The sequence below is a fragment of the Notamacropus eugenii genome, chromosome 1 (genome assembly GCF_028372415.1).
Source record: "Notamacropus eugenii isolate mMacEug1 chromosome 1, mMacEug1.pri_v2, whole genome shotgun sequence".
In the NCBI taxonomy this organism is placed as follows: domain Eukaryota; kingdom Metazoa; phylum Chordata; class Mammalia; order Diprotodontia; family Macropodidae; genus Notamacropus; species Notamacropus eugenii.
Genome location: NC_092872.1, coordinates 477,697,967 through 477,722,396, shown reverse-complemented (window position 1 = coordinate 477,722,396; position 24,430 = coordinate 477,697,967). Strand labels below are relative to the sequence as shown.

At 43.0% G+C, this 24,430-nt stretch overlaps 1 protein-coding gene across 11 annotated transcripts in view; it reads left to right on the top strand.

The window, feature by feature from the left end:
- Nucleotides 1–2,839: 2,839 nt before the first annotated feature.
- The window catches only part of ZNF618 (zinc finger protein 618), a 231,118-nt gene continuing 209,527 nt past the window's right edge, over nucleotides 2,840–24,430 (top strand). For all 11 annotated transcript variants that reach the window (XM_072632439.1, XM_072632435.1, XM_072632433.1 and 8 more), the window contains exon 1: nucleotides 2,840–2,972. In XM_072632439.1, the coding sequence (XP_072488540.1) occupies nucleotides 2,916–2,972 (57 nt within the window). In that variant the 5' untranslated portion in view covers nucleotides 2,840–2,915. The remainder of the gene's footprint in view (nucleotides 2,973–24,430) is intronic.

Sequence of the window (24,430 nt, the reverse complement as noted above, 5' to 3'; positions counted from 1 at the left end):
TCTGAAGAATTCTCTAGTCAGTTCTCCCTTCTACCTGACTGCTCCTGCTCCCTAATCCAAACATATGAAGATGTCTCTTATGTACAGTCTGCTGTTTTTTCTTCACCAGGTAAACAACCTCAGATCATATAATCCTTTCTCACATGGTATGGTTTCTGGATCTATCTAGGCTACTTTTCAATATGTATTTGTTGGTGTCCATCTTAAAAACAAAGTGCCCAGAGCCACACACAGTGTTCTAGATGTGGTCTGAACAGGGAAGAAGTATATTGGGACAATCAACATCAGTCAGACGAGTCTGAGCAAGTATTCAGGGACCTCTGGACTTCAAGAAAGATGTAAAGTTTGGGAATTAATCCTTTGTGGGTGGCATGCTGGAGAGAATGCTGGGCTTAGAGTCAGGAAGACCTGAGTTCAAATACCCTCCCCAATACTCACTGTGTGACCATGGTCTCCCCATCTGTAAATGAGATGCTAGTGCCTTATGGGGCTTTTGTGAGAGCTAAACAAGAATGTGTCTAATGCTTTTCAGATCTTAGAGTGCTATATAAATGTCAATTAATATTATTATTTTTAAAGGTAACTTTTAAGATTATTGAAGCAACAGAAACAACCTACAGTAAAGATAATCTCAAATCATAGCTAATCCATCAATAACTTTCATTTTTATTTAGGAAATTATTGATTTCAAATTGTTTACATTGTGTTTTTCTTAGGGTAAGTCAATACTAGGTTGTACTTCCTGATTACACACCTTCAGAAAGGAAATGGTCCACCCCTAGAGACACAAGGGTGGAGTGATGTTAGGTCTAAAATAAAATGGATAATCCAAAAAATGCATACTCTTCACCCAAATAATTGAGAGTTCACTAAAAATAAACCTGTCGTTGGGCCCTTTCCAGCACAGTGTTTTTATGACCTGGTAATTGATGGTGTGGACTCTTCTGCGGCTAGAAGCCATTAGAAAGCCTAAAGGGGAATTGACAGTGTCTTCTCTCTCCTAGTTTAGTTTGGGTGAAATGAAATAAGACAATGTGAGAGCTCCACTCCTCTCTTCCTGATTCCTGCATGGGGGCATTTCTGGTCTCTCAAAATGACTCTTTACTTAGTTGCACATTTTGTACCCTTGCCCCATTCCATTCACAGTGCATGCTGCTTGACTTTCATTTTGTCTTGTGAATCAATCCAATGGCTAGCCTGGCAGTGGGTGATCAATAAACGTATGGAACTGAATTTTACAGAGGAGAGAAAACTGAGGTTGAGAGAGGAATTGACTTAGTCTAGGTGACACAGTTACTTGAGTTACAGAATAATAGATTTGAGTTAGAAGGTCCTTTGGGAGAGCCATCTCTTTCCATTCCAGATCCCTGCAGGTTCAGGCTTGGTTGCCTGGTACTAAAGACTTCTTGCCCCTGGAGATGCTGGCTTTCAAAGATACTCTTTCTACTTAATTGTGGGTGTTAGTTTGGGGGCATTTACTCAGAAAATGTCTCATCTCTCACTCCAGATGAGTCCAGGTTCTACCAAGCATTAGGAAGAGGTCTGGTTATCCCCATGAGAACTGCTGGCCACGGACTGCCAGAAGGCTGGGATAGCCAGGAGCTTGAGCTTGGCATGTGCAACGCTTGGCCTTCACATCCTATACAGGAGCTCACGTGTGTCTGATGCTCTGGCAGCACCAGCCCACCAAACCACGTTTCTGCCCATGCCTGCCAAACCCTGGAGGCTGAACCACCCCCATCGGTCCCTGTCCCACATGAACCTTGGCCAAGGGTGGGAAGCCTTCTGCCAGGCCTATAGTTGGCAGGCTAGGAGAAGATGAAACTGCTACTTTTTTTTATTAGTCTCAGATTTTGGGGGGGATGAGAAGAGTTGCTATTAACCCCTTGTGTTCTGTACAGGGCTTCCCCCCAAACTTTTTGAGGCAACTCATCGGGTGAGATTAACCCCTTAACCTCTTCCCCTACACTTTCCTTGAAAGAAGTTACTGCTTGAAGTTAACATTCTAACTTTCTACGTTCCACACAGGCCTGTCTCCCAAACTTTCTTCGAGTCTCCTTTTTTGTGGAGACACGGTGGCAGCGGGCGGGGAAGGGCTCCCATTCACGCCTGGTGTTCCAGCCAGGGCCTCCCCACAGAACTTTTAAACATTAAAAACGTCCTTTTTGTGGGGGGGAGTTCCTGTTAACTCCTGCGATTCCCTATACGGCCTTTCCCCAGAAAACTTTTCCCAAGCACGACATTCCCCAACTGCTGACAGTTGAGGGGAGCGCTGAGGGGTCGGCCTCGCGGGGCGGCCCGGCGCTGGGGCACGGCGGCCCCTCCCGGGGTGGCGGGTCCGCGGGTGCGGGAGCCCGGGCGGCTGCGGGAGGGCCAGGGGAAGGGGCGAGCGTGCCGGCGGGAGCGCCGTCGGGGGCAGCGCCCGGGGCGGCCGTGATGGCGGAGCAGGCGGCGGCGGCGGGGACGGCCCCGGGCCGGGAGCGGCGCTGCCCGCGGCGCCCGAGCAGCCGCCGCTGAGGCTGCCTGCCCACCCGCCGGAGCCGGAGCCGGAGCCGCAGCCGGAGCCCGAGGAGGAGGAGGACGAGGAGGGGAGGAGGGGAGGAGAGGAGAGCCGGGCCGGGCCGGGCCAGGGGCGCGGGCAGCCCAGCCGAGCCGAGCCGGGCCGGGGGCGCCCCGGGCGCCGCAGCGCGGGCGGAGAGCGGGGGCCCGGCGCGTGTTCCGGGGGCCCTTCGGAGCCCCCCCGTCCTGAGCAGGGAAGGAGGGGGAGGGGAGGAGGAGGAGGAGAGGCAGGAGGAGGAGGAGGGGGAGGGAGCGGGGGAGGCGGCGGCGGCGGCGGCATAGGCATTGTGCACGCACCACATCCCCGGGCCGCGAGGAGGAGGACGCGACGGAGCCGCCTCCGCCAGCGCAGACCCATGAACCAGCCCGGCGGCGGCGGCGGCGGCTCCTCGGCGGCAGCGGCGGCCCCGCAGGTACAGCGGGCGGGGCGGGGCGGGGGCGCGAGCGCGGGCGCGGGCGCGGCGGGGGGCCGGGGGGGCGGGGGGGTGCGGGAGGATCCCCCCAGCCGCCCGTCCTGTCCCGGCGCGGGGCGCGCCCCGGAGGGGGCGGAGGGCAGCCCGGAGCGGAGCGTTGTGGGGTTGCGGGGAGGGGGGTGCGGACCGGGAGCCGAGGGGCGAGGTGAGGCGGGGGTCGGGCAGTGCTACGTTTCCCGGTGCAAACTGTCTCGTTGTAAAGCCGATTATTGTGTATTTTCCTTTGGAAAAGAACTGCAGAATGTTGGGGTTCGGGGACGGTGTGGGGGCGCCTCCCCTTTGCACGCCGCGGGCTGTGCTCTGTTTTTTCTGCCCCAGTTTCCCCCCACCACACACATACCCACTCCCTCCCCTCCCACCCTTCCCCCCTGCTCGGACTGGAGCCCTGAAAACAAAGCAGCGAACAGCAGCCATTACAGTTTGGACAATTCACATTTTGCAAAAATGCAACCCCCTCCAACCTCCCCCCTCCCCCCTTGAGAAATCTGCAAATTGTTCCTGCCCCTGGCAGGGCCCCAAGCTTCTGGGCTCCCCCCTGACGCACCCCTTCTTCCCACGGGGCGCCCCTTCTTTGCAACAATCTTTTTATTTTAGGCCACAATTCTCTTTCTCAATTTTTTTTTCTAATTTTTCTTCAAACGGTAGTTTTTTTCCCATTAAAACGACGCCACCTAGAGGATACTATTTTGTAAATAAAAAAAGAAATTAAAATTGAAAAAAGGAAATATTTGCTATTTCTTCTTTTTTTTTGAAAAAGTTTGAATTGTGAGACAAGGGGGAAAAGATTTCTTTTTCTTCTTCCTGGGGAGGGTGAAAATTCTCTCTCTGGGCATCTCAAGTGCAGGGAGACAGTTTTATTCCTGAAGCTAAATCCTTCTCATGTGTAAATGAAAATTAAGCTAGAATTTGAATGAATTCAGGGGTTGGTGAGAAGAAAGCAAAAATCTTTTTCTAGATAAAAGGAAGCTTTGCCCATCCAATTCACTTCAATTTTAGACAGCCATCCTGGGCTGAGCCAAGAAAGAACTGCTTTCTTTAGTTGAAGGAAACTAGCAGAATTAGCTTTTGAAGCAATTAGGAATTGTACTTCATTGTAATTTGGAACTTACTTAGCTTAGTGCAGTAAAATCCTGATTTCACAATTTGACCATATTTAAAATTTTTCCATTTTCCAAGCATGGAGGATTAGAGAAAAAGAGACCTTGTAGCATTGGCTTTGGACACACCCCAGAAAAATTGTAGGGTTTTTTTTGGGGGGGGAGATAATTTTACATTTACATTTTGCTGCATTTAAATCACAAGGTTTTGAAGAAAAACTGAATGGATTAGAAAATGGAAAAGTTAAAAGTGAATTGTTTGCCCTTTTTCTTGTATTTCAAGATTTGAAATTTTTGTCAAATTTTTAAAAATTTTGCTGACCTTAAATAAAAACATGATTTTTGGATTTTGCTTACTTCAGAATCGGTTTTTGCTATTTTTGTTTGTAAAGGAAATGCTCTTTAGCACCTTCCCCCTACCTTTGACATAAATTCAGAAATAATTCTAAATTCATTTTCAAAATTGAGTACCCCACAGGTTTGTAGGCGAGACCGCCATTATAAGATATGCATAATTAACATTATTATGAAAAAATTAACAGTGTATTCATAGAAACCTATTTTTGAACATTAAAATAAATCACTTGATAAGGACGTGGATAGAAAGACATTTGATAGTTATAAATTTTCCTTTTCTCATTCCCTGTTTGTAATCAGCCCTGAAATGTGAATTTTTTTTCCCTTGTAACTGTTGTGTTTCTCCATTATTAGGCATCTTGGTTTGATATGGTTAGTGTTGCCTTGTGCAAATGGTAGTGATTTCAGCATTGGATATATATTTTTTTAAAAATTGATGACTTTTAAAAGGAAAAAAATCCATCAGCATTGACATTATTTGGATCTGTTGGGGAAAAAATGACGAAATTTCACTGACTTGACAAGAAAGCAACAAAAAGGAGGGGAAAAGGGTGTGAATGTGAAAATTCATAGTCTTATGTATCTCCCCAAGTGGCCCACTTACATTGCTGAAGAAACAGGAAAAATTTCAACCCAGCTGACTGTAGCAGCAAAATTTAATTTGGAAAACACACACACACACAATCTCTCTCTCTCTCTCTCTCTCTCTCTCTCTCTCTCTCTCTCTCTCTCTCTCTCTCTCTCTCTCTCTCTCTCTCTCTCTCTCAGAACCTAGTTTTTGCTCTGAACAGGAAAGACCATCTGCAACTGGTATTTCAGTCAGTTTCTTTAGCCTGAAATAGAAGGAAATGGGGGCTTTTTTTGGGTGAGAGGAATTTCAATCAGAACAGATTTGGAACATTAAAATAAGGAACCCCCTGAAAACTGAGGGCTTATTTTTGGGAAATTGATACTTACTTCAGCAATGGTTGGAGCTTAGTAGGCAAATGGGTTCTAAAACAGAGCCCCACTTTTTTCCACTCCAGTTCCTCGTTTCCCTTGGGTAGATAGTAGTGGAAGGCTAGTCTGTGGCAGGGAAGGAGGCTGGGCAGTCCATGGGAAAGACTCTTGGGTGGCTCAGTGAGAAATCACTGATAGAGCTGGTTATTATGGAATACCAGTTGGACTTTGATGGTCCTAAGTCATTGATTGAGGACTGATGTGAAGCCCTTCTTTATTATAGTATTAAATGAGATAATAGCCAACGTACTGCTTTTCCAAATAATCCTCATTTGCTTTGAGTACATTTTATTTATTGGAAGAGTTATTTACTGGTGAAAGGACTCAATCTGTGTTTTACGTATGTGCATTTAATGCATATATTAAAACAATTTATTCTGCTTATCATCATCATGATAGCATTTATGTAGCATTTTAAGGTTTATAAGGCACTTTTCTCTGTGGGAATTTCCAAGGGGTTCTTCTAAGACTGAAAGATGTAGCACTAGAAGGATAGTTGGGAGCATGAGTTGTTGAGATGGGCAGTGGGTAAGTGGGGGGAAGGATGAGAGGCCTACTGAGTTTTACCATCCCCACCACTGGCCCATAAAAAGATTCCAAGGCAATTGATAACAACAGCTTGGAGAATGATACCTAAGAAAGCGTACCCCAAACCCTATTTTATGCTTCTTGGTTCAACAGATTAAAAACTACTATTGACTACCACTTCTTATAAGGGTCTCCCAAGGACTCGTTTATATTCTTTTGTTGTATATTGACATTTTCTTTAAGTGTGGTGATTTTCACATAGTAGGCATCTAAATATTTGAACAGTTTGATTGCCTAAACTCTAAAGTAAGTGTGCATTTGTTGGAAATTGGAAATAGTTTCTGCTTTACAGAGGTCTTTATAACAAACAGTTCTAACAGTATTTGCCACAGATGGATTTAACTATGTGTTGTCAGAGTTCCCATGGTATTTTTTGCTTCCATACCATCCTTTCATGGCATTAAATTGTCATTATTGGTGTCTACTTGCATGAACCTCATCTTGGGCATGACTTGAGAAACTTCTCCCTTAGTTGGAAATTTGACCAGAAGTGGGTAAATAACCAAGTTTATATTGTTAGTAAGCTCTTATTCTCTTTTGACAGTCTCTTCCATTCTCTTTTGACAGTCTCTTCCATACTCTTTTCCAAAGTCTTGGGTAGAACTCTGACAGTTACTGCTTTAGGGATGGTAATTGATGATAGAAGTACTTGTTTTGATGGCAAAGATAGCTTATACTCATTCACAGAATGGATATACTATTACATCATGTATTTCTTTTATGTCTTAAGAGTTAGTTGGTGGTTTTTAGTCTAACAAGGTTTCAAATGTTAGGAGCTTGCGTTATAGTTTGTCTTTGTACAAAGCCAGGAGAAAGAATTTCCCCCCTATTTTCTGTCCCATGTGGAGGTGAGTATGAACTCAAGACTCTTGTTTTTTCATTTTCAGGACTTTTTTTTTCATTTGGAAACTGCAAAGATGTCTAATCCTTGTATAAGCCAACCTTTGTCTCTGTCCCATAAAATCAAGAGCTACTGGTCTGTCCCACTGGAGAAATAAATTTTTAATGGCTTTAGCATCAAGCCCATTTTTTTCACCTTTTGATTTAGAAGCATGCTTTATCTGGGAACTCAAGATTCCTTGTATCTGCTTATTGTCTGTATGAGATAAGAACTCTCTTACCTTGGTTAATCAGGTGGATAAGTGAACTTTTATTTCAAGGTCATGTTGAAACTGAGAATTCATCCCTATAATTGTAATAGTCATCTTTCATTGCTTCTCTTCCCCAAGAGACTTTTAAAAAAGTAGACTTGTGGATCACCTTCGATAGGTGGGATTTCCCGGGAAGTTAACAACCTTTCATGGATTGGCTTTTCTTTAAGTGAAGCCTGCCATATTGTATACATTTAGAGGGAATAGATTGAGTCATACTGCATTATTGGGAAGGATCTTATTCCTGGCTGTCTCTGACTTCTTTATGGATTGATGGCTGGTCATCTGCCTACCTCATTTTTTTTTTTTAATTCCCCTTCCTGAGTCCTGATGCTTTTGAACTGACTCGAGTAGGCCAACATCACTCAGATACAACTAGCAACTTGTTGAGTTTAGTGGTAATTGATTTTTATAGCCATGGGAGGGACAGTAATGAATTCTTGTCCCTCCTGTAAACCAGCTGAGTGTGACCTTGGGAAAAATTGCTTCACCTGTCTGGACCTCATTTTCCCCTATTTGTAAGTTGAAGTTGGACTCGATAATCCCACAGACCCATTTTGGCCTGTGAATGGTTCATGTTCTGTGTTGTAATGTTTTATGTCCCGAGGTCCCTTCTAGCTTTGACATTCTAAAGGTCTTATAGGGATTGGGGCAGGACCTGTGATTTTATTAGAATAGGGAATTCCCAGGTGAGAAAACTCCCTTCTTACCATAGGTCAGCAACTTCTGTACTTAGAGAAGTGCCTAGAACACTGAAAAGTTAAGCAACTTGCCCAGGGTTTGACTCTCAAGGTCTCTTATGAATCTGTGAATTGAGGTGTTTGTTTTACCCACAAAATATGACTAATTTGGAGTGAGCTGCCTTGGCGAGATCCATTGCTGAAAAGGCAGCTTGGAGAGGAGTGTTTGTTGGCCAAGGAGTTCTCAGTTTTCTTACCAGCCATCTGCAAATAGAAAATTTGAACTGTCTTGTCAGGCTGGGAGGTACAACAATCAAAGTTAATTTCTTTGCCCATTCTTGCTTTAGAGAACTAGGAAAGGTTTTTCAGAGTTGGAGACCACATTAATGTTGGATGTAGCTGTAAGAGGGAGAGAGGTGTGTGTGTGTGTGTGTGTGTGTGTGTGTGTGTGTGTGTGTTTGTGGAGAGAGAGAGAGAGAGAGAGAGAGAGAGCAGTGCTATGCTGGGTTAGTTCCAGTATCCTGCATGTGACAGCAGCCCTATTGGGCTTTCCATGAAAGGATATGATCTCCACATTATTAATCTCTAAAACATTGATGAACCACCCTCCCTGCCCCAATATCCTTACCTTCTGTTGTACTCGTTTGGGGATCTGTCATTCATTCATTTCAATGAACCTTTCAGGAATCTACATGGAATACTAGGCTAATAGAATGTTAAGACTGGAAGGGACCTAAGAGGTAGTTTATTATTACCCATTTAGTCTTTATATCAGTGTAATGGGAAGAGAGATCGACTAAGGAGTTAGAAGATCTTGGACCCAAGCAAATATGTGACCCTGGTAAGTCACTTAAGCTTTCTAGACCCTGGTTTCCTTATTTGTAAAATGAGGTGGTTGGCAGCATGCATAGTACAGTGGAAAAAGTACTATCTACAGTGGCAAAGTGCTACTAGCTGAAGGACCTGGGTTTACATCCTGCCTCTGACACAACCTGTGTGACTTTGGGCAAGTCACTTGACCTCTCTGGCTCTCAGTTTCCTCATCTGTAAAACAAGGATTTGGATTAGTCCCTTCCAGCGGGATGTCTGTGATATGCTTCTTTGACCAGATAATTTCTGTGGTTCCTTCTAGCTCTAACCATCTTGGTGAATTTTTCTACCTGTAAATTCTCTGGGGTGATGAGCTCTGAAGCTTTAGTTCCTGTTGCAGAAATTATAGTTAAAGAAAGTATAGGACAAGGCACTGCCCCTCTCTGGGTCTCAGTTTCCTCAGATGCAAAATGAGGATTGGACTTAAATGAAATCTAAGATCTCTTCTATCTCTTCATTATCCCTAGTTGGAGTAATAGTCATTATAATTGAGAGGTTTCTTATAGGCTCATTGACACTAAAAATGAAGGTGAAACAGTAAAATAGAGGGAGGCAGCATATGTATGTAGTGAGAGGAGAAGAAGCTGGCTCCAGAGTCAGCAAGTTCTGACTCTACTGCATATTGGCTGTATCACCCTGGCCAAGTCATTCACCCTCTCAGTGTGCCTGCCAATTCTCTAAGACCTTGAATTGCAGAGAATGTGTTAGATCTGCATTGGAAAAGGATATTCTGAACTGGTTTGGTAAGAAAGAAAGGAAGGTAAGAAAAAGAGGAAACAGAAAAAGGAAAGGAGAGGAAGAAAGAAAGAGAAAACGATGTTTGGACTGTTGGGGAATTGTTGGATACTCAGTTTTAAGAAGCAATAAATTTAGAGAATAAAAGAAGCATTTTCTCTCCTGGGAAGTTCTGATCTATATGTGACAGTCAGTCTTGCTATTTTATAGTTATACCTCATTTTGTGTATCCTGTTGGAGCATTATGGAAGTACACTTTTAGAGGTTTTTTGGAAATGCTATTCTTTTTGGTCTTTTCTGGGACTGCCTTTATTTTATTTATTTATTTATTTATTTTTTAAAATCCTCCCTCTGGGTCGCAGTGAGAGATGAATGCATCTTGTCCAAGGAAACTAGAAATAAATAACAGCTAACATTTATATAGTACCTTAAGGTTTGCAAAGCAATTTATGTGTATGATCTCATTTGATTCTCACAACAGTGCTAGGAGCCAAGTGGCATTATTATCCTCATCTAGAAGTGAGGAATACTTGCTAGTACATTTCGGAGTTGGAATTTGAACTTGGGTCTTCCTGACTCTCAAGTCAAATATTCCAACCAGTACACCATCCAAATGCCCAGGCAAGGAGGCACTAAGGTAGTGATGTGGGAGGGGGGGTAGGTTTGGTGTTCCAAACCCACATCTTGGCAGTTTGAACATAGTATTCTACAGCCCTTGATTGTTTGATACTTTGGGTCTGTGATGTTGCTTTTACTTAGGACTTGGAGTGGTCACCGTAGTTCCTGGGGATTAATGATGAGAATTGAGCACTTGAAACCCAGGAGACTTTTGTAGTATCTAGGACCAAAAGACTCAGAGCTGGAAAGAGCTGGTCATCTAGTTCAATTCCCATCTTGCTGGTGAGGAAACTGAGACCCCCCCCAAATTAAGCACCTTGTTGAAGCCACACAGATAGTAGTAATAATAATATTAGTAGTAGTAACAGTAATAATAATGGCCATTTATATAGTTTTAAGATTTGCAAATAATTTGATCCTCACAATAAACCTTATGAGCTGAGTGCCATTATCTCAATTTAATAGCTGAGGAAACTGAGTCACAGAGAGGTTAAGTGATTTTACTAAGGGGAGTTAGAGTCTAAGGCAAATGCTCTTTGAATTTAGGTCTTTCTGACTGAGCCCATTCCACTATCACCCCCTGTACCACCTAAAATGTTTGGGTTCCTGAGTGGAAGAGCTGAGGATTCCAACGCAGATCCTCGGGCTCCAAAACCAGAGCCTACTCTCGCTGCATTGGGTGAAATAACTACAAAGTGGCTTCCTGGGCCAGTGTCAGAAAGCATTTGAAGGTTTAGTCAGGTATTGGTTGGAGAAAGGTTCAGGCCCCTTTTCCTTTTTCCTGAACTTCCCCCAGGGGTGGTAAGTAATGAAGCTTAGTGTAGTGGGTGTATTTTGCACTCTCAAGTTTACCGATTTGCTGAAAGAAACAGCTGCAGGGCTATACTCGTGGAGAAAGTGGCAGGGCAGGGCAGGGCTAGAAATAGAATACTGACCTAGCAACTCTTTTCTTTTCTAAGTAGCTTTTCTAAAGTCGTAGTACCCTGTCATTGCCAGGATAAAAATGTTGTGACCAACCCTTACATACGTACTTGCATTCTATGTTACATATATGTGTGTGTATGTGTGTGTAGAAGCACCCCCCACACACAAATGCCTCTTTCTTACAGTCTATCCTTTGAAGGGCTTCCTCATGTGTCACCTGTTCCTTCAAGCCCATCCCCCAGGGAAGATTAATTGTCCCTCCTAATTTCTCACACAATTTTACTTGGACCTCTGCTTGACCCTTGGTCTGATCTCTGCTGTATCACAGATACTTGCCCATGAGTCTGTCTCTCCATCTCTATTCGGGCCCCCTGGAATAATTTCCTGGAGAGCAGGATCTGTTGTATTGCCAGCATGGTTCTTTGCCTATGGAAGTGGTTAATAACCATTAGGTGACATAAAGAATGGTTGGAGGGAGCAGAATGGAATGGGAAGGGCTGCTGGATCAGACTTCTAGAGACCCTTTTTCTTTCTAGTCTTGGTGGGGCAGCTTATTTGCAAGGTACTTGATCAACTCTTTGTCTGTTTTCTTTATTTCTGGAACGGGTTAAAAACATAGCCTATCTCTTGGGCTCCTTGCAGTTGTTTAGTTACTAAGGGACCCGGTGGGCCATACTGTCTGTGGGGTTTTCTTGGTAGAGATACTGGAGTGGTTTGCCATTTCCTTCTTCAAGGGATTAAGGCAAATGGGTTAATGTGACTGGCCCAGGGTCACACAGCCTAGTAAATATCTGAGGCTGGATTTGAACTAGATCTTCCTGACTCTAGACCCAGAGCTCTAGCTGCCAAGGCGCCTTAGGAAGATCTAACATAACACATTGTGTAAAATTAATCTGATTAATCCAGGTGTATAAAAGTGCTTTGAAAACTTCAGTGTCCTTCATAGGTAAAGGATTATTATTTCATATGTATATTTGATCTACTAAATATGATGAAAATGCATTTGGTCTTGAGAATTTGGGAGAGAATTTCAGTCAACCCCCTCTTATCCTCTTCCTCCACTCCATTATAAGTGGCACCCTGGGTGCCATGAACTTGGTTTAAGACAGTGTAACCCTAAAGACCTGTCTTTCTCTTCTGACCACTAGGAAGTGGGGTTTTTTTTGTTTTGTTTTGTTTTGTTTTATCATGGAAATACCAAAATGAACGGAAGTTGGTCAGTATGTTGGAGTGATCTGGTTTCAAAGGGGTACTGGCCTGTGATTGTGAATGCGTGAATTTCTTAAATGAATATGTGATCTCATCAACTTAATTGAGCTCTCCAGCCGTGCAGATGAGACAGTCAGTTAAGCAGCGGAAAAAAAAAATTAAACATCTCTTACGTGCGGGGCACATATGAATATTGGTAGCCCAATGAGTAGTGTCCTGGGTCTAGACACTTAAATTCAAATCTAGTCTCGGAGGATTACTAGCTGTGTGACCCTGAACAAGTTACTTAACCTCTGCTTGCCTCAGTTCCCTTATCTGTAAAATGGGCATCATAATAATAGTACCTACCTCCCAGGGTTGTGGTGAGTAAGATGAGATAATAATTGTAAAGAACTTTGAACAGTACCTGACACATAGTAAGTGCTTACATAAATGTTAGCTATGATTAGTGGTAGGCACTGGGGTAGGAATTGAGGTACAAAGAGGGAAAAAAGCCAGTAACCTCAGCTTGCCTGCATTCTGGGAGCAAGGTGTACATAGGTAAGTATGTACTGAATAAGTTATGGGGGGATGGAATAAGGAGAGAATTCATGTACGAAGGAGGTGCTTGAGCTCCGTTTTGAAGGAAGGCAGGGATTCAGAGAGATGAGGGTGAAAAAGGAGCAGACACTAGGTGTGGGTTTGGCCTGTGCAAAGACATGGGACTAGGGTTGGTGTGAGAAACAGAAGGCCTGCAAGGCTGAGCTATAACGTGCTTTTCCTGTAAGTTCGGGAGGGGGGATCTGGGGGGAGTGGAGAGGTAGGGAGGGGCGTCTACCACGTGATGGTGCTATGATTGTGATACCTACAATTGAATGGGATGGTATGTAAGAGCCATGTATATGTATGCTTATATATCACACACATGTATGTTTGTATATATATATATATGTATGTTTATATATACACACATATCTGTCAGTTTGGAATTTGTAAAAGAGATTAGATTGGTTTAGAAAGAAAATGCAGCGGAGAGATGACGGAGGTGAAGATGTTATTGAATCTGCAGAGAAATGATATAAATATTTTGGCTGACAAAGCAGAGTGAGGCTTGATATATAAGCCAAAGAGAAGAAATGGAGTCAGGTGATTCCTGGATCCCTGTGGCCGTTGTAGAGGAAAAAAAATCAGGAAATGTTTCCCAATAAAGCAAGACTATCTGAGAGACTAGTCCTTAGATGAGTATGGGGGTTGGGAAGAGAGGGTGGGTGGTTTGGGGTAAGATGGGGTGTTTTAACATCTGCACTCTTGAACGGAGCAACCCTTCAAAGACTTAAGGAAAGGAGGAGGGCTGTCTTCAGGCTAGCATCATGCTGATTTCCTATGCAGTTTGTTGACTAGCCTTCCCAGCTGGAAGCTGTTCCTGGGATGAATACTGGAATATTAGCTGAATGTCTGTCACTGTCATGATTGTGAGGGTTGGAGGGCCACAAACCCAACCACCTTGACTCCCCTCCCTGATATAGAGGTTTGTGCCTCTACCATACAAATTCCCATTGGCCTGAAGAATGGGGGTGGAGGTGGGGAGAGGAGAAAAAGAACGGGGGAGGAGAAAGTGAAAGAGGGAGAGGAGAGAGGAGAGAGAGAGAGAGAGAGAGAGAGAGAGAGAGAGAGAGAGAGAGAGAGAGAGAGAGAGAGAGAATTGGGGGGGAGAGAATGAGAGAGTGCTATATGTTGAAGAGAACTTAGTATCATTTTGTTGCTGATCAGGTAGGGAGGGGGTTGGGCCGAATAAAATTTGAGGTCTCATCTAAACCTGAAATTCTCTTTATTTAGAGCAAAATATCTTGTCATTTGTCAAGGGGACATTGGGGAATGCTAAACCCTATAATCTCAAAGGTTCCCACGGAAAAACAGATTAAGAAACTTTTAGATGAGAATTTTTTCCATGTAATTTTCATTGCTTAGGGGGAAAATAATTAAAAATAAGTGTGTGTTTTTAATAGAAACTCTTTTCTGTGATAGGAGGCAGCAGGATGTGGTAGAAAAGTCACTAGACTGGCCTGCTCTGACTCACTCCTTCTATGGGCCTCAGTTTCCTTATTGTAAAATGAAGGGCCTGGTGGAGAGACTTGAAGGTCCCTTCCTGTCCCGATGTTAGGATGGAACATAAAAGGCAACAAAAGTGAAACTGGAACTCTGTCAGTTGTTTATTTAAATGTGCTGTTACATGCTAACCTTTCTGAGCCTCGGTTTCCTTCTCTGTAAAAAAGAGGAGTTGAAGCCTGCTGCGTAGGGCCTCACCAACTCTAATGCTCTGTATTCCTAGATCTCTTTACAACTCCAGCGGCATTCAGAGGATCTAAGGCTTTTTCTGACTCAGCTCATGTGCCACCTATTAGGGAAAGCCTTTCTTGATGGCTCTACCCCAGGGTTTCTTCATTTTTTTTTTTTTTGTATGTTCAAAGGAGCCCCTTTGACAGTCTGGTGAACCCTAGTATGGATCCCTTCTCAGAGTAATATTTTTAAATGCAAAAATTAAAATACACAGGATTACAAAGAAAACCAATTATATTGAAATAAAGAGGTGATTTTACTCTCCATCCAAGTTCAGGGATACTCTGAAATACATCTACAGACATCAGGTTACAAAGTTATTGGTACTTTCCCTTTCCTTAAATTGTCATATATTTACTAATCTGTTGTAACATGTAACCTCCAATAGAATACAGTGCCCCCTTGGAGGACAGGGACTGTTTTGAAAAGGCCCATGTTTGTCAACTTCAGTCTCATATCCTAAGGATCCTCCTGGCTGGAATATTTTGCATTCTTAGCCCCTTTCCAGCTGTAACTTTCTGTATCCTAACAGTCTCTATTCAAAGATCCCTTCCAGAGCTAACATTCTGTAATTTAAATCCTCTTTACTTGCTGTGTAGAATGAAATAAGGGTATAAGATATATTCAATTGTAACAGTCATCAAGGAAACTTAATTGCCTAGAGATGAAGGGCACCTCCTTATAAGGTACAGATGTCAAAGACATTGTCAGAGTGGGACTCCAATATAATTAGTTAAGATTGAGGGAGAATTTTTTAAGAAATCAGATGAAGTGCTATACTAGTAAAAAAAATTTTTAAGCCATTTGTTCCCAACTTGTCTCTTTCCTTGAACATTAATTAAACACATTGCCAATTTGGAGGGAAATAAATCTATCAAATGAATCCAAAAGATTAGCCCCTCCAATTTTTACTTTAAAAAGGTTCCAAACAGTGCTTAGTCTGTGTGGTGGTTGCTTCCCAATTCTGGCTACATTTCAGTGTCTGACATGACTGGCAGGTTTTGATTTGGAAACCCAAATCATCCTTAGTGTGGGTTTAAGCCTGCCAACTGGAAACGGGTAGGTTTTAATTCAGGCTAAGGGAAGTAAATCATCCTTGAGGTAAGTCAGATTCCTAGAATGCAAACCAGAGCATCAATTTTGGGGGCTGGAATGGACCCTAGAAAATTAAAAAGATTGTAGAGTCCGTGAAGGGCAATTCACTCATTTTGCATAGGAGACAGAGGAGTCCCAGGAAGGGGAAGTCATTTGCCTACTGTGGCAGAAATGAATTAGGTGTAAAGCTGGGACTGAAACCTAACTTTCTTGATTTCTAGTTCAATGCTTACTCTTTAAAAATGTTTTATTGGTGCTTTTTATTCCTCAGTCCCCCTCCCCCCATAGGACTCTCTTCCTTATAAAAACTAAATACAAGTCAGGCAAAACAAAAATCCAGCATCCTTGCTGCATCTCAAAGTGAATACGTTATTCTCAAAGGTAAAATTGACAGACCTTGGTAACAGGTTGGATAAGGAGAAGTGAGAGATGGTGAAGAGTCCAGGATGATTCCTAGTTTGTGAATGCCCTCTACAATAATAAGGAAGGGAGGGATGGAAGGTTTTGAGGGAAAGAGAAAAAGTTTTATTTTGAACATACTGAGTTTAAGATGTCTGAAAGCAGTTGGAGATGAGAGATTGGAGATCAGCAGAGAGTATTTGAGAATCCTCAGCATAGAGATGGTAATTAAATCCATAGGAACGGATGAGACCTCTAAATGAAGTAGCATAGAGGGAGAAGAGGGCCCAGGACAGAACCCAGAAGGATACCTACATTTAGAGGGTGTGATCTGGAGAGAAGAATCTAGTAAAGGGGACTGACTGAGAAGGAGCAGTTTGATAGGACCAGGAGAAGGTGGTGTCCGGAAAACCTTTTCTGTACCTCCCCAAGAAGCAAGAGGTATGCCTCACTGGCAGTCCTGAAGGCACAATCAATTAGATGTTATTGCGTTGAGTGGAATGTTCAAGTCTTTCTGTTTCACTTTCCTTTACAATATTGTGGTCATTGTATAAATTCTTCTTGGTTCTGTTTATTTCATTTTGTATAGGTTCACTAAAATCTTCCTAAGTTTTCTCTGAATTCTTCCTCTTTATGCAGTCATATTCTATTACATTCATGGCTCACTCTTTGTTCAGCCATCCTGATTATTGCGTACCTACTCTCATTCCAGTTCTTTGGGGCTGCTACAAATTTTTTTTTTTTTGTATACATGTGACTTTTCCCTCTGTCTTTGAGCTCCTTTGGGCAAAGGCCCAGAAGTGGTATCACTCCTTCAAAGGGTATATACAGTTTATGCTCTTTCTAGTATACTCTGCTTCCTTCTCTCCCTAGGGGAGGTTTTTGAGGCTTACGTTAACTTAAATGGAAAGTTACTTTAACTTCAAAACATTTTTTAAAATCGGGCACCCGCTCTGTTGAGAAGAGCTAAAATTGGGCATCAGCCTGGATCTTGTGATAAGCAGTTTATGTGCTTTATCTTTGTAAAATTTAACTTCCTCACCCAAAATATCTGGCTTGAAATCAGAGCGGGAGTTGGGGTAGGCATCCCTGGGTAGTACTCTCTAAATCATGTTTGTATTAGATCATAGAGTTTTTAGCTGAAAGGGACCATTTAGAGACCATTTAGGCCAACCCCTTTGTTTTACTGATGAGGAAACTGAGGCCCAGACTTGCCCAAGGTTAAACAGGTATTAAAGTTCCCGGTCAGGTTTGAACCCAGGATCTCTGGCTCCCAAGTGAGTCATTGTTCTTTGCTTTTTATCCTTCTGCATCTTGGGCCCTGGTTCATCTTCTCCTGGGGCTGAAGACTGAGCAACTGTCTTCAGTCCTCCTAACCCAGGACATGAGTAACTGGATGAGTTACAAATCTGTTGTGTGTTTCATGTGTGGAAAGCCTTTAATATTGGGTTTGAAAACAATTGCAGAAGGTTGCTATAATTAATTCCATTTGACATACTTGGAGTTAGGGCCCTCATGGATTAAAAATGCAAATTTATGCCAAACCAGATGCAAGGTATTGTTTAGAGCCAATAGCCTTGGTGCTTTTTTTTTCTTTCTTGCAGAGAATTGGTAGTATAGCTGGCTGTCCCTGATTGAGACAGTAGCCTTTGGAGTTACATGGGAGGATGTGTTGAGCTGCCAGAAGATTAGTAGGTGAAAGTCTCTGGCTTCTTAGTGAGAAGGAAGGAATGAAGGAAGGCAGGGAGGGAGGAAGGAAGGGAGGGAGGAAGGAAAGGAAGGAAGGAAGGAAGGAAGGAAGGAAGGAAGGAAGGAAGGAAGGAAGGAAGGAAGGAAGGAAGGAAGGATTTATTAAGCAACTACTATGTGCCAGGTGTTTTACAAATAGCCTCATGACAATTGTAGGAGTCAGGAGCCATTATTACCCCCATTTTAAGTTGAGGGAACTGAGGCAGAGAAGTTAAGTGACTTGCCCAGGGTGAGACCAGATTTAAACTCAGGTCTTATTTGTCTCCAGACCCAGTGCCCCATTCACTGCACTCCCTAACTGCCCAAGTTCCTAGCCAGGACCAGAACCCAGATCTCCTAATGCCTCCTGGGGTAGCAATCAGTCAACAAGCTTTAAGCTCCTACTGTGTGCCAAGAACTGAGTGAGGCACTTGGAGGATACAGAGCTGGAAAACATGAAGCAATCCTTGCTTGTCCTCAAGTAGTTTATTTTATTAGGGAAGATAACATGTGCATGTATGTGGGTTTTTTTAACTAGTTTTTTAACAGACCTGTGATTTCAGTGAGTTCTGTGTGAGGAGGTCTCTCCATTTCTCTGCAGGTCACCCCCTTTTCTGAAACTTTTAGTGTTAAACAGTTGCCTGGGGTCCCTGAGAGGTTAACTGAGGTCACACACCAGTGTGTGTCAGAGGTGGCCTGGATCCCAGATATTCCTGACCCTGAGGCCATCTCTCTGCTCTGCTAGGACCATGCTGCCTCTCCTTTAAGTATATTGAGGATAAATATCAATCATAAGGTCGTTAAGTACAAGATTTTTAGGAAGGGAGAGCACTAATGGTGATGGGGATTTCAAAGAAGGGCTGTGCCATGGGTGTGGAGATCATTTCTTCCCCGAGTACATCAGAGGGCAAGGGAGTAAGTAAGAAATAAACTAATACAGTTCCTGTTAGGTGTTACTAGCCTTTGGGAAGTCTTATTTGACGACTTAGGAACAGAATTCTAGATGTTTGGGCTGGAAGGGCACTTGGAACATATTAGAACATAAAAAGTTGGAGGCTGAAGAGCCCTGAGTGTTCAGCTCTCTCCCGACCACCATGGTGGAGGGGTGGGGGAAGAGCAGCCTTCCTTATGTATCTGGAAGCATTTACTGCATGCCTGCTGAAGGCAAAGCACCATGATAGTAAATACAGGTGTGTCTAAGACAGTTCCTGCCCTCAGAGTTTACAGTCTAGTTAGATGTGACGGAATATACCTGGAACAAATGAATAGCGCCAAACATTTTAAGCAGAGTGCCCAATGAGTGTTGTAGAAATTAAGTGCCATAACGCTTCAGAGGCCAGAGATATTTGTGTGGGTTGGGGTAGTTGGGGGAGGCTTCTTGAAAGAGATGAATAAATAAATGGGGAAAAAAGTGCTTATCAAACACCTCCTGTGTACAAAATTGTGGGGATATAAATAGGAGAAATCAAGACTATCCCTTTCCTTCAGTCCGATAATTAACATTTATTAATATGGTATATGGATATATGGTCCAGGAGCCATGCTAAGCTTTGGGATACGAAAAGAAGCAAAAGACAGTCCCTGCCCTCAAGGAGCTTATAATCTAAAGGGGAGCTCACATTCAAATAGAGGGAAACAACACATATTGGCGGTTTCAGCTTTAGTAAGATGGCCCGTAAAGGACAGTTGGTTTCAAATAAGTGGAGAAGAGGAAGAAGGGAAGGCTGGCGGGCAAACAGAAATCTCCCGAGTGAATGGAGCTTGGCTGTGATCTCTGTGACAGCAGTCTGGAGAATGTGGCATGTGAGGCCACTGAGCTGAAAGTAGAGAGAATTGTCTTCTCACCTGGGAGCCAGCAATGAAAACCGTTGGGGATTGGCTGGAACTGGAGAAAAGCTAGGGCTGAGGTGCCTCCGAAGTGAAGATGTAAATAGTAGTGTAATCAGTAAGCACCAGCTTCAAAGTGGTATAAACAGTCTGGTAAGGAGGAGGAGTGGAAGAGCTATTAAAATAAGCAGAAGGCTGTAAAAAAAAAAAAGATGTAACAGGAGGCTTCAGCAGCACTGCTGAAGATCCAACAGCAGGGACTGTATTGATGCTGAAGGTTTTATAGGGAGAATCTGCTGTAGAGGGTAGAGGGGTGGTTGTGATGTCTCTGGCAGAGGAGTTTGGGGGGGAATCTGGGAAACAGGAGAGCAAAATGATGGTCCCTGCCAGAGGTTCTAACTCCAGCTGTGCAGTATCCCAGGATGTCCCCGATTGTCTCAAGAAATCCTTTATGGAACGCCCATTTTGTTCTGTTTACCTTTACAAGTAAGTCTATGCCCCCCACAGTACGTAATGGGCTTCCAAGGATCAGGCATACTCAATGATAGGTTCCGCCAGATGGAATGTGGGGAACGATTATCTCCAGGTTGAGAAAGGGAGTGACTTTGGCCTTCTTGCTGTTCTTTTTATTTTTATTTTCACTGGTCTTCCCACAAGCCTGAAATGCTCTTTCCTCGTCTTCTCTGCCTCCAGGCTTTCTTGGCCTCCTTTAGATGGCAGCTAAGGTCCCACCTTCTACCAGAAAGAAGCCTTTCCCAAAGTTCCTTTCTTTCAGTGCCTTCCTGCAGATGATTATTTCAAATTTATCCTGTATGTAGCTTGTTGGCTTGTTTACTCCCCTGTTAGACTGTGAGCTCCTTGAGAGCAGGACTGCCTTAACTTCTTTGAGTCCTCAGTGCTTATAGCACTATGGCTGGAATTAATAAGTTCTAAGTCAATTAATCAATTAACAAGCATATATTCAGTGCCTGATCTTGTGCTAAACTCTAAAACACTCCCTTATCTCAAGGTGATTGCATTCAGAGAGAGTGGAATGAGTGTGTGTTGTGTGTGTGTGTGTGTGAGACAAGAGAGACACACACACACACACACACACACACATGCCCTGTATACAAACAGTATATATGGAATAAATGCAAAATAAATATAAGATTTTTAGAGAGTCATCTAGTCTTGCCTTTGGATTTTGGAAGCATCAAGGGGGAGGCTTCATAGGGAGAGGCATGACTTCTTGCCCTCACAAACACCCACACTGGTGGGTTTTCTCAGGCTGTGTCTAGTTGCTAAGAAAAAGAAGACCCAACGCCATCCCTGTAGGTGGTGCCAAATTGAAGCCTGTTGAATGGGCCCATAGGGAGTTGCTTGCCAAAACCAAGACCTTCACAGCCCATCTGTTTACTTGAGGATTGCAGGAGTGTGAGATTTACAGCAGGAAAGGGTCTCTAAGATCTTAGATCCTTCACTTTATGGATGACAAAACTGAAACTTAGACTGAGGAAAAGTCTGCTGCTAAGTGGCAGATGTAGGATTTGAAACCTGATCCTCCAGTACCGACCCCATTGCTTGCTCTCTGTTCACTCCGCCTGTTCATCTTGCAGGAGCCAGGTGCAGCAGCAGCTTTGATCCACGAGCTTCTGTCTTTAACAGATTCACCATTTAGTTAAGTGTCCAAGTGTATAGAGCACAATACAGGTGCTGGCAAAGATGTAATGTTTAAGTAAAACATCCTGCTATAAGGAAAGGCACCAAATTTTTTGAGGCTTGCAAAGTTTGATGGGATACCTCTTACTTAGGATTTATACAAGGAGGTACTCTCAAGGGGCTTAAAGTCTAGTGTCAGAATCTATTATTTCCTTGTTTGAATACTAGAATCTTAAAGCAAGTGATGCCTCCAAATCTGTTTCCTCATCTATAATATCAAGATAATATCTGCCTCATTTACTTTCCAGGGTTGTTTTAACGATTAAAGTTTGTTGATTGTCTACCATGTGATGCTAGACATTTTGACATAGAGAATAGAGAGCTGATCTTGAGGGTAAGAAGACCAGGTTTCAAGTCCATTCTGACACCTGCTGGCTTTGTGACTGTGGACACATCACCCTTTCAGCTAATACTGTACATTGCAGAGAACGTGGGAGACCTGCCTTGGTAGAGGGAGTGTTCTTATCCAGGATATACCAATAAATTACAGCTCTAGTGTCTGTCTTAAATGCTACATGTACAAGTAAGAAAGTGAGGTAGTTCCTGCCCTCAAAGTGCTTATGCTGTACATTAGATGTAATGATGAAAGTGAAAGTTGCCTGAGGAATGGAAAAATGAGAGCCCTTTGTGAAATCTGAGGTCCAGAGAGAAGCAACCTAAAATCTCATAGTGAGTTAGCAGCAGAGTTGAGATTAGAACCCAGATCTCTGAAGGTTTTAGATTCATATAATGTTAGCACAAATGTTGAAAGTTTAAGACTCCAGCCTCCTTGTTACAGATGAGGAAACTGAAGACCAAGAAGGAGCAAAGCTTGACCCAAATCACTGGACTGGTTGGTGGAAGAGTTAGGATCCAGAATCCAGATCTTTCATCTCCCAGTCCAATGGTCTTCCCACCACATAATTCTGCCTTTCTAAACTGAGAAGTTCTGGATGCTCTTCACGGGCCCTATAGTTCTTCTTATGCAGCTCGATTTCTCTTCCTGTCCTTGTTATCATGGTTGAGCTAGTGGTTAAAACCTTACTTGCAGGCACGCCTGAGCCTCAGAGAGGCTCAGAGAGAGCAGAAAGTCGGCTCTGTCTGGCATGGATCGTTGGTAACCTAGACACACCTTCTCCAAAACACAACCGGTAAGACAAATATTTGACTTGTCAGTTTCCCTGTTACACCTCAGGTGTCCATTAGCTCACAGAGAATTCAGGTGCAGTGTTAGCTGCCCAGCTAGGAGTCACTCGTACTTGTACTTGGCCTTGGAAATAAGACTTGATCAATTTCACATTGATGATTAGCTTGACAAGGTTAAAATACAATTAAAATGGTTAAAATTATTCCTTTTAGAGAGGTGGTGCTTAAGATGAATAGATACCATTGAGTGCCCAAAGATTGTGCATGTGCCCAAAATGCTCTGGGCATCTGATACCTTTTTTTCCCCTAACAGTTGATTGTTATTATTATTTTAATAGTAGACATGGTTTCTCAAAATTTTGAAGTTGAGCTACTTTAAGTGAAAACTTGTTGATGTAGACCCCATAGTCATAGTGACCCTCAGTGCACAAACCATTGAACCCAGTTTCAGGGATTTAGGGGAATCTCACCAAACTTCCAGGGAGGTGTGCAGCACGGGCTGCCCTGTTTTCTCAGGGCTCTTTTATGGGAAGGTTGCTGAGATCCTCCCACATTTCCTTTTCTTGAATTCAATTTACTGAGAATTATTTTTAAAGGCCCTTGGCATATAAAGACAAAATAATAAACAGTCCCTGCTTTTAAAGATCTTACACAGTTTACTGGGGGGATGCTGTGAGTTTAGTGGATCCGATTATTGTTATCTGTATCCATGCTCTATCTGTCAGTTCTATCTTTCCTGTCAGTGCTGAGATGGCAGGGGACGTCTATCATAACACTTAATATAGTATTTTAAGGTCTGCAATGTTATCTCATTTTCACAACAACCCTGTGAGGTAGGCACTGTTATTATTCCAATTTTACAAATGGGGAAAATGGGCCTGAAAGAGGTTAAGTTACTTGCCCAAGTGATTATTGTTGTTCAGGCCTTTCTGATTCTTTGTGACCCCATTTGGGGACTTTCTTGGCAAAGATACTGGAGTGGTTTGCTATTTCCTTCTCCAGCTCATTTTACAGATGAGGAAACGGAGGCAAACAGGGTGAAGTGACTTGCCCAGGGTCACATAGCTGGAAAGTATCTGAAGCCATATTTGAACTCAGGAAAATGAGTCTTTGATTCCAAGGCTAGAGCTCCTTCTACTTTGTCACCTCACTGTCCATTATTAAAACTTAATCGTTTTGATCTGAACTAAGATTTTTGGGACACTCTGTATATATGCACCTATTAGATATGCATTGTATTTAGCTATGTGTACATTGTATGTGTGTATATCTATATCTATACATATATATGTATACATATATATGTGTATATATAGATATACACAGTTCTCTAGACATTGCATCAAAGTCAGTGTGATGTAGTAGAAAGACCATTGTATTTTGTATTCAGAGGCCTGGGTTTGAAAACTGGCTCTGTAACTACTGAATCTCAATTTCTTCTGTAAAATGAACAGGTTAAACTATATGTTTAGACTATACAGGTCTTCCTATATGTGTTGTCTCCAGTCTCTCTTAGACTTTTAACTCTTGTTCAGTTATTTCCAGTCACGACTGGCTTTCTGTAACTCCATTTGGAGTTTTCTGGGCAAAGAGTGGTTTGCCGTTTCCTTCTTCAACCCATTTTTCAGATAGGGGAACTGAGACAAACAGGGTTAAGTAACTTGTCCAGGGTCACACAGCTAATAAGTGTCTGAGGCTGGGTTTGCACTCATAAAGATGAGTCTTCCCAACTCCAGGCCTGGCACTCTTATCTGTTGACCCACCTAGCTGTCCTTTACTTTCCTAGGACCACACAGCCAATTAATATCTGAGGTAGGATTCGAATTCATATCTTCCTGATTTCAAGTTCATTTGCCTTACTCAACCTTATATCTCCATCAAGACCTACCCCGGGACCTCTAACATAGTAGACATTCGGTAAGTATTCCAGTATAATTTAAATAAATAAGGATAGGAATAGGGACTGAACCTACAATTTT